Source organism: Manihot esculenta, chromosome 15 (assembly GCF_001659605.2).
Source record: "Manihot esculenta cultivar AM560-2 chromosome 15, M.esculenta_v8, whole genome shotgun sequence".
Taxonomy (NCBI): Eukaryota; Viridiplantae; Streptophyta; class Magnoliopsida; order Malpighiales; family Euphorbiaceae; genus Manihot; species Manihot esculenta.
The window spans coordinates 27,079,929-27,090,609 of record NC_035175.2 but is presented as its reverse complement, the minus strand read 5'-3'; the positions used below and the strand labels follow the sequence as shown (position 1 = coordinate 27,090,609).

Sequence of the window (10,681 nt, the reverse complement as noted above, 5' to 3'; positions counted from 1 at the left end):
GCTGCTATTTAAAAGTTCTCAAGTTATTTATTTTATCACCACCATAATGGTCAGGTGTTAGTCCCTTAACAATATTTTAAAGAAGTCATTTAAGTCTTGTTGACAAAATCTATGGCTAAATACTGATCATACAACACTGTCCAAATAAAATATTTTTATTCAAATAAAATGAGTATTACAAGGCAGGAGGAACATCAACAGTCGCCTTTGCTCAGACTTTTGTTACAGGTTCACTACTGGCTATTGCAGTAGAAGTCGGGCCAGGAGGGTTGTCTTCAATTATTCCTTCCTCGTCCTGCCCATCCTCCTCCTCTTCATCAGGAAAGATGTCATCAATATAGGAGAAGTCCTCTATTGGAAAATGTCTAAGAAGCTCCTTCTTGACAAAGTCCTGGCCTAGTCCGAACATCTCCCCACCCTAGGCCACCGTCTCTTGAAGTTCTACCTCAAGCTCTACAACCCTGGTAAAGGCAACCCAGGAGTCCTCAGACTGAGCTTGTAGGTTCAGGACTTGACGATGCAGCAGGGCCACTTGATCCTTGGCAGTCTTTGCCCGATGAAATATAGAAACTATTAGACTTAAATTATACCATTCTAGTGTTAGGATAATTAGTTTTAGGGGATGTGCTAACTTAACCCCAAGCCAATTAGGAGAGGTGTTAACTTATCCATAGCCGCTTGATACACAATTCGCCTATAAGTGGAGCACTAAAAGTTGTGTTTAAAGGTCCAACTTGCATTTCATATAAGAGTTATAAATGCAAAGACAAAGTTAAAATAAGAATGTGTTAGTGTATTTGCCCTATGCCATTATCTTGAACCTTTTTGTATGTCATTTTAGTTATTAATAAAAGAGGTTTTATTATCATTATTATTTGTTTGCATGTTACATAATAATGATTAATATCCCTGGTTACTTATTATTATTATTATGTTGATAATAATAAAATATAAGTAGTATGATTATTGATTGATAATCATGAGATGATTATGTATATGTTGAGAACAAAGTATTTGATGGACCCGTATTGAGATCGCATGCCAGTATGTTTTACACTCTAGGACCATGACACATTTCGATAGCAGACCACTACGGAAGGCAAAGCAATGCGGGTATGGAAAACCAACCTAAACAAGCCACATGCCCTAGATCATGAAGACAACTATCACCTTCAAATCTAAAGAATTGAAGATCGGTGGGGAGATCTCTGATGTTACACAACAATTGTCCAATGTAGACAATAAGCTGTCACCATAAGACAGAGCCACGCGGTCAAGATTTGATAAACCAATACGCAGTCCTACTTGTAGAAAGGAAGGTCCAGACGACCATGGGACCCAGAACCGAGATAAAAGAAGACCTGGATGCTTAAAGTTAGCCTTGGGTTAGGTTGGCCTCAAGTCGGTTCAGTTCGTCTAGACTCGCCCTCGCAGCTACATGGCGAGACTCTATAAAGAAGTTACCTTTAACAGCTACAATCTAACAAATTCCTTTTACGTCTGCAATCACGGGATCCTCCTAATTAATTGACGGGATCCCTTACTAACAAGCTGGCCAGATCATTGCCGGAATTCCAAGAAGTACCACATTGACTCCATCTTTTTATAGTATAAAAGCTAATGATTACAAAGATAAAGGTACGCAACTCTCTGATAGAACTACTCAAGTTCTAAACTATTCATACATCCTTCCCATTCTCCAGTATACTGACTTGAGCATCGGAGTAATTACCGTGGGCATCCACCATCTCACATTCTCTTTCTTACAGGTCCAGTCAATCACTGCACAGGTCCGTTTTGTCCATATCATCACCTTGGTTTCAAGCAACATCACAATCAAATCTAGAAAGTCACAACCTAGTCCTGACCTATAAAATAATTGTCTAGATAACTCACAACTCATCACCACCAAGTAATACAATCGAGCACCAACTATGCTAGAGACGAAAATAAGCTACCTAAAGAATCTAGTGCTGCCAACAATAAAAGAAAAACCATGTATATCCAAAAGAATCAGGACAACAAAGACTGTAAATGACAAACAGTTGCTAGAGACAATAAAAAAAAAATCAAATACCATCCATACATATTCAAACCACCTACTAAAGATAGCCAAAGGCCATCACTCTCATTGTCGACTACCAACCAAGAGAAAGACCGGCCCATGTTGTTTTCAACACTGAAATATCACCGACTTGCACCCGTTTGACTGTAATCGAGTGCTGTTAGAGCCAAAATACAAACTAAAGCAAGAAAACTAAAACCTAACATTCCACAAATGAAAAATAAAAAACAAAATAAAGCCACAATATTAGATCCAAAATATCTCACCAAAAGATTAAGACTTTTAAAATAATACAAAACTATACATCATTGTGTGAAAAACGATAGTCAAAGTCAAAAACTCCTTTTGTCGGTCAAAAAATTCTCAACTCTTACTTTTTTCTCGCTTTCTCCCTCTCTAATTATTTATTCTTATCTATGATTTGTTAATCTCCTTAATGTCAATTATAAGAGCTAATAAGTATTTGACGGTCTTTTTCAATAATCAAATGCTCTAAGCATTTGGAAGTTGCATAAATAATTTACTCTTTTCGTTCTATAATTTTTATTCATCTTTTTTTAGTTGTCTTAAAATTATTATCACTTTTTTTTTTAAATTATAGTAACACATAAATTCACTATTATAATCCTATTTAATTTTATTTTATTTATAAAAATATCTCAAAATATCTTTTAATATTTAATAAAATTTAATATATTTAAATGGTGTATAATTAAAAAATTAATAAAAAATTATATTTTTTAATGTGTAAAAAATAAAATCCATAAAAATTATGAGTTTTATTTTAAAATAAATTTAAATGAATTTTTAGAAAATCATATAAAAATTTAATATTTTTTTAATAAAAAACTTTTAAATTAAAAAAATAATTTGAAATAAAATAATTATTTAAAAAATAATTAAATTAAGTTTTTATAAAATTTTTTATTCCAAACTAAAAAGTAAAAAACTGTGGTTTCAAATTCGAATATTTGTGCATCTCTCATCCAGAAGGTTGACCCAGATATCCTATCGGAACAGCATCTTTGTTATGACGTTGAACGCCCATAAAATTTGTTACTTAATTGTTAATTATTTCTACATGGTAAGATAGATAATGGCAACGGAAACAAAAATTAGAAGAAGCTGCACGGGTGGCCACGTGTTGATTAGAAATTACAGAGCGGCAATTGACCGAAGCGTAACTTAAAACGAATAGCCGAAGGAGGGGCCTAAAAAATAGAATATAGGAGGCCCACTTTAGACATTGAAATTAAAATAGGCATTTTGTTGGTACTCACGAGGAATAGAAGAGAGAGGAGGTATATTTGGAACCGGTGGCTGCTCAACTGCTTGCAATCAGGTCCCTCGCAAACTTTAGAATAGAGGAAGGAAAAAGGTAGGACTGAGAGATAGAAGCTCTGGATTCCCCTTCCGTCCCAAGCGACGGTTCATATGCCGGTTGGCTGTCAGGTCTTTTTGCTATTGTTCTTTCTCTAATACTTGTTTGTTTTGTATATATGCTTGCTTGATTTTTTTCCCTCGATTTGCATTGAACTTTATCAGATCAGATCAGATCTCATCTCATCTCGTCTCGTCTCCCTTGGTTGTCTTCCGATGTTCGATTTGTCTGATTTTGGCGTGCGGTTGGGGTTTTTGTTTGTATTATGATTAGGTTTTGATTTTATTTGGCCTGGTTGGACAATTTTGTGCTGTTTGAATTGGAGTTTTTAATAAGTTTTTTGTGATCATGGAAAGGTGGGTGACTTTTAGTTCGCAGGAGATGGATTGGTAATTAAGCTGTTGGGATTTGATTTTTAACTAATTGGCTTTTTAAGATAATCGTTCTCAAAATAATTAATTATTGTGATCCAAAGCGGTATGGGGTTTCAAGGTCACTGCCTTTTGTTCTTTATTATTGTTGTTGTTCTTTTAGTTTGGAGCTGATCCGTGCATGTGAGTTTGATGGTGGAAATTTTATAATTTTTCCGTGTTATCAGATCTATTTTATTTTCCAATAACCGTTTATTCCCTGAATCCCTGATGTCTTGCCTTTGTGATTCTGTTTTGTCCAACAGTCTCAAAATCAAGGGGAATTTCTCCTTGAATTTATTGCACTGCTCTTTACTGTAAATGATGACGACTTTTTTCTGTGGATTGCGAATAGGATGGGGAGGATGGAAAAATATGTTATGCTTAACTTGTTAAAAGGCTTTGGATTTAAAAATTACAGAGTCGCTGCTCTAGCCAAGTCTGTTGTTTGCATTCCTTGCAATTATTTCAATATTACTTTTTTCCAATTTTTTTTGCATTCCAGCTGAGATTCAGTTTGGATAGTCTGAAATTGTTGTATTATTAGTTTAGATTAGAAGATTTCCCTGTTTTTTGTGGCTACTGAAGCTCACTGCTTTGATTTTAATAATAGGTTGTGCCGGACTTGGATCTAGACGGCTTCATTTCCTTCATTAAGACATGGAGCAAGTGTGCTTCTGGTCAAATTGCTTCCAGTTTCGGGTTTTTTCATTTCATGAAGTGCTCGACTGGCGGTTTCTTGTCCTTGGAGACTTTCTTTTGGTTTCCTTTGTTAATTGCACTTAGTGGTCAATTTTACTTTAATGAACATAAGCTGGAGGCGTGATGCAAAATTTTTCTGAGATAGGTGTTGGATCTTTGGTGAACTTGTTCAAGTAAGCAAGTGATCCTTTCTTGTTTGACAAGATTTATTCTATGACTTCTTTAACAAATTATTTTCATTGTAGTGCATTGTTGATACAACATCCAGTCATAGCTTTTGGGAACACGTCTTCTGGGGTATGGAACAGAGATCTATACATCATCTTTTTTTTTCTTTCATTTATTTCACTTCTTTTGTCTAATTTTGCTCTTACCTTTCTAATGTTAATGCAGGGTTAAAGTCTGCAAGGAACCCATTGAAAGCTGCTTAGGTAGTTAATATTTAGATAAGCCATTACATCAAATCTCTGGAGACTGTAGTTCTTAGAAAATGGTTGCTCCTGATGTGTACTGGTGTTGAGTGTCAAAATATCAGGTTACTGAACAATTTCTACATTGTGTAGATGAGGTAGCTTTTTATTGTGTTAGCGAACCCTTTATTGACTGTCTTTAAGTATAGGCTGTTGGCTACAACAATCATTCTGGTAGGTTCCTACTTCTGTGTTTGGTGCCAATATGTTCTACAGTCCTCGTTTTGTACTGCCGTTCATGCTTGCTAGCAATCTCGAAGCTGTGGGTATAGAAATGAATGAGCCCATCCATCAAGAACATTCTGGTTTAGTGCTCACAATTACCTTTACAGAAAATTAACTGGAGATAGCTGGAACCAAGGCTTTTGTTCTTCCTATTAGGGATCATCTATCTTAGATGTCATTAGTATTTTTGAGTCTTATTTTTTGTGAATAAAGGAGCTTCTTTGTGCTTCGCGAAGAGAATGGAGAGGTTAGTTGGATTTTCTCATTACAGTTACTATGTGATTTTTGCAATAATATTTGCTTTCTTTGTAAGCTTCTGTGGTTCCTTATATAGGTACAAATTAATCAAGGAAGTTGGTGATGGAACATTTGGGAGTGTGTGGCGAGCTATTAATAAGCAATCCGGTGAAGTTGTAAGTGTGTTCTTACTTTTTTTCTTATTGTCTGTATAGCACAACTTTAAGGCTTATGAATTTTCATGTTTCGAATCAAATGCTTCTTTTATAATGAATAGGTTGCGATTAAAAAGATGAAGAAAAAATATTACTCATGGGAAGAGTGTGTTAATCTGAGAGAAGTTAAGGTAATGTTGCCCATGTTTTTCCTATATCATTGTCTTAACCATACATTTGAAGACTGACCCTTTTTTACACCAGTCATTGCGGAAAATGAATCATCCAAATATTGTGAAACTCAAGGAAGTCATACGGGAAAATGACGTACTGTACTTTGTTTTTGAGTACATGGTAGTGCTTTTCTTTAACATTTTTTTTCTTTGTTTTTTTCCCCTTGATTATTGATAAGCATGTGTTTGTGTTGTTTTCCTAAACATCTTTTTTCTTACAGGAGTGCAACCTTTATCAACTTATTAAGGACAGGGAAAAGCTATTCTCAGAAGCTGAAGTCAGGAATTGGTGTTTCCAAGTGTTTCAAGGTCTTTCTTACATGCATCAGCGAGGATATTTTCATCGCGACTTGAAGCCAGGTAATTGCTGGTCTACCGGCATAAGGCAAAGGGTTTCTCACTAAATGTGATGTGAGGGAAGTAAATCATAGTTAGGGATGATTTGATTTCCTTTTTTACTGAAGTTGTTGAAGTGGCTGTTTTTTAAGCATATTGTTTTCTTTCAATCGTGCAAGTCCTCAATAGGATCCAAAGCTATTTGTTTGCTCTGGTGGTTGAGTCATAAGATTTGTTTGCTTGTTCTATTAAGTGCTGGTAAGCAAATCAGAATAATTTCTATTGGCCAGTTTGTGATTAGATGCAATTCAGCATTATCCTTCAACTTTACTTGTTACTTGTTCTTTGTATCCTCTGTTCTATGTCTTCTCCAATGTGCAATTTTTCATGTACTGCAATAATATGCTAATAATCTGCAAATCTCCTTTCAGAGAACTTGTTGGTAACAAAGCATCAAATTAAAATTGCCGATTTTGGTCTTGCTCGAGAAATTGACTCAGAACCACCCTATACAGAGTATGTCTCAACACGATGGTATGTTATTGTTTCTCTCTCTTTTCTGTGAAAAGAATGCTTCCACTGGATGAGTGGCCTACATGTTATTATTGCTTGCTGCTTTCTTATCTCTAGAAATGCCAGGTATCGGGCCCCAGAGGTGCTGCTTCAGTCATACCTATATAGTTCCAAAGTTGGTGAGTATCAACTGCAAATAAGATAATGATTTAACATGAAAAAGTATAATTGTAACTAGATATTCTCTTCACCTACAGATATGTGGGCAATGGGTGCTATCATGGCTGAGTTATTCACTCTTCGTCCTCTTTTTCCTGGTACAAGGTAATTATCTGAATTCTGGTTAAAATTTGATAATTGGCTGTTTGAACCAAAGAGTTGATAATTAACCAACACAGATTCTGGTGATTGAACTTTTTTCATTTATTATGTGTGCAGTGAAGCAGATGAGATCTACAAAATATGCAATATAATAGGCAGTCCAACAAAGGACTCTTGGGCTGATGGGCTTAATCTTGCAAGGGCTATTAACTATCAATTCCCACAGGTTAGGTTTATCTATACTGATTGTTTTCAGTATAGTGGTTGTCTAATTCCTTTGGATGTGCTTGATGTTATATGGTCCATATTGGGTCCATAAAACATAAAATTACTGATAGTTATGGTTTTTGTTGTGCAAACTTGAAAATTTTATAATCCTTATTGCTAGGCATGTTGAACATAGTTCTATTCAATATGTGCACGTGTAGGAGTTTAAAATCCATTTGTTCTATTTGACATTTCAGTCAGTTGGTGTCCACCTTTCTGCACTCATTCCATCAGCAAGTCGTGATGCAACCAACCTTATTGAGGTTAGTACCAGTTTCTAAATTCTGGAGTGTTCCCTACCCCCCCTTCTCTCTTTCTCCTCTTTCATCTGAATCAAGACCTGACTAGGTAGACATTATATTGTTATGTACTGCCAGTATATTTGGTAGGGTTTTTTTTCTCCCTATGTTGATATGTCCTTTCTGGTAATAGTAACTGTTTCTTTTAATGTGCAGATGCTATGTTCTTGGGATCCATGCAAGAGGCCTACAGCTGGAGAGGCACTTCAACATCCTTTTTTCCAGGTGGTATTTTTGGGATTTTATGTACAATGTTGAAGTTGCTAGTTTTCATATTCTAATTACCCAAATTTGAGGTAATTTATTTGATGTGGCAGAGTTGCTTTTATGTTCCGCCAACCCTTCGTTCCAGAGCACCTGCTAGTAGGACTCCTCCATCTGGTTTGTTTCTTGCCTGTGCATTGAATGGTTTCTCAAATAATACATTGCATAGTTTATTTCTAGTTCATTGTTTGCTCTTATGAAGAAAGCATATTTGAACCATTTTTTTTGTGGTGCTTCTGCATAGCTGGAACAAAGGCCACCTTGGAGCAGCAATGTGCTAGGAGGAATCCAGTGGTATTGTCCAACTCAAAAGTCAGTCACAGTTTTCAATCTCCAAAATTCAATGCTTCCTTGAGCACAGGTTGGTATATGATATTATTGTCTTCTGAACTACTAGTTTCGCATATTGAACTATATATATATAATTTGTATGATGACTTTTTCCCCCCATTTTGTACTATTGTGTCAACTATTTTTCTTCTATTTACTTGCATGCATATGCTTCCATTCTAATATCATGAAGTGCACTTAAATGTAGGTTTGGCGTGTAGTATTCTGGTTCTCTGATATCACGCTAATTTTGCAGGTGCACCGCGTAAATTGGACATGGTTAGCCAGGTAAGAAAATATTTTATTTGTGTTAAATTGCTTATTGCTATATATTATTAACTAGGTTTTGGGCCAGATTTAAATATGTTGTAGGAAGATTGAGTGAGTTGGTAACCTGAGTTTGGGTGTGTATGTAGTCCTGGCCACGGTCTGGTTCACAATAGTCCCTTTCAGACTCTGAACCAGACCGATCAAACCAGAAACCAGACTGGTTAACTGGTTCTGGTTCCTGAACTGGATTGAAACTGGATACTAGAGGCCAATGGGTTCCCTGTCCTTGAACCTGGACTGTCAGTTCAAACTAGAACCGTTATGATTTAAAACTTCGGTTTTTTTCTTTCTTTTTTTGTTTTAAAATTTATATTGGTTAATTTAGTTCTCTTTAATCTTTAATATACATGAATGAATGATGTATTATCAATATAAATTTTATCAACTTGTGGATTTTAATGTTTAAAATATTAATATTGCTATAGGTTTAAAAAAGTTTAAATTGGCGTCAAACTGGAACTGTTTTGGACCTTAACCGTTTTTCAAACCAGAACTGTTTTGAACTAGAAGGGCTGCAAACCGGCTGTTCCAGCCCAAAACTGGACAGGGGCTGGTCTGTGGCCAAGTTTATGTAAACCTTTCCGTGTATTGCAGACAATTGGGTTAGTAGTTTCTGCGGAGGTCAATTAGGAATATAGAAATTCACAGCATCCAATTAGGAATCCCAGTTGGGAAATTCCCTCTCTACACAAAATTAACTCGGAGTAAGGTTGCATTATTAGTATTATTAGTATTCTGAGTTGGCTTTCTTTGTGGATGAAGGACGCAAGTAGGAATGATAAATCATTTAAGAGTGCTACCAAACAACAGATATATAAACCACCAGGAAAGAAGAGCCCAAGTAAGTTTTCTGGCTTCCCCATGATGTTTTGATATGTTAATATATGAATCACTTTCCAAGTTATATTAGAGCCATGAATAATCTATAACATTTTAAATGTTGTAAACTGACATTTATTTAAGTCAAATTTGTAGTGGTATGCCTGAATTTCAATGTTTACTTGGTAACATTTATTGACAGCTGCTATTAACAAGGCTAGAGCTGCACGTGGGTTTTCAGATGCAGCTGATAAGTTTTCCAGTATGACGATTAGTTCTCACAGGAAGATTGGCTCACAAGCTAAGCCACCACCTATGAAAGCTGGAGTGTATTGGACAGCTGATTCTGGTGACATGTTTCTCAGACCAACACATCAATTTCAACCTGGCCGTACCTATACTAGGAAAGTTGTGGGTTGACTTGTTTGGAGGTGACTAATTGAGAGGGCTCTCAGTTTGTTGTGTAATGTTCGAGCACAATAGTTGGGAATTCTAGCTATGTTTCTGTGGTGTGGTGTGGAGTGGAGTTGATATTGAAGCTTATTATGTTTTTCCCCCTCGAATGATTGTGGTGCTTGGAGTTTATAAATTGAGATCTATTGGTGTTTTTGTTGTCATATATAAAGTGTTTATTACCGTTCGACTTATTTTGGGTTGTGATTTTTGTTGTGCTTAATGCTGTCATTTAAGTTCCATATAGCAGGGTATGGGAGACCCGTCTGTATTTTGTATGATCTCGGGAAGGTTGGGCACTTTGCAGTCCTATAGAATAACGATGAGATTAAAATGCATGTCAAATTTTTTTTTGTCGTACATTATTTGGGCTTTTGAATTCGCGAATGTTAAACATGAGTCGTAGTTGTAAGCTATGACTAGGACCCTTCAGAATAGTCAATATGATCACTTCTTACGTCCAAAATTTGTCAATCTGCCCACGAGAAGGGTTGTGCTGGGTTATTGGGATTTCGGTGGGGTAGAGGATTTGTCTGTGACAAGGAAGGAGGGGTCTGTTCGTGAAGAACGGAGCGGAGGGGTTTTTGACAGTAGCAAAAGGAAAGCAAAAGGAAATCGAGCGGGTTTTGCAGAAATTGGAAGCAAAAGGAGAGGGCTTGGCAGAAATTTGAATGGAGCGAAGTGATGTTGAGAGGCTCGTGATCGCAGGAGGCTTGCAATGGCTGTAAAAGGGCTCGCTGTTGTGCGCTTTAGCGTTTGGGAGCTTATGTGAGAGAGGCGAAGTGTGAATGAGAGGATGAGGACAGAACACAAAGCGTAATGTTTGATCGTTTTGTTGCATATTTCTTATTATTTTTGTAACCAAAACGAC

General features: G+C 36.2%; 1 protein-coding gene across 2 annotated transcripts; it reads left to right on the top strand.

The window, feature by feature from the left end:
• Positions 1-3,315: 3,315 nt before the first annotated feature.
• On the top strand, positions 3,316-10,004 carry LOC110601478 (cyclin-dependent kinase F-4). 2 transcript variants are annotated; one of them, XM_021738625.2, is made up of 19 exons: positions 3,316-3,517; positions 4,470-4,731; positions 4,804-4,855; positions 4,952-5,500; positions 5,588-5,666; positions 5,768-5,836; positions 5,910-5,999; positions 6,100-6,238; positions 6,646-6,748; positions 6,854-6,906; positions 6,985-7,051; positions 7,166-7,274; positions 7,513-7,578; positions 7,771-7,839; positions 7,932-7,995; positions 8,123-8,239; positions 8,465-8,496; positions 9,301-9,379; positions 9,560-10,004. In XM_021738625.2, exons 4-19 carry the CDS (start codon positions 5,493-5,495, stop codon positions 9,775-9,777), a joined length of 1,362 nt encoding a protein of 453 aa, XP_021594317.1. In that variant the 5' UTR covers positions 3,316-3,517; positions 4,470-4,731; positions 4,804-4,855; positions 4,952-5,492; the 3' UTR covers positions 9,778-10,004. The 2 variants fall into 2 exon arrangements, with proteins under 2 accessions (XP_021594317.1, XP_021594318.1); XM_021738626.2 differs by having other exon boundaries at positions 3,346-3,505.
• Positions 10,005-10,681: the final 677 nt, after the last annotated feature.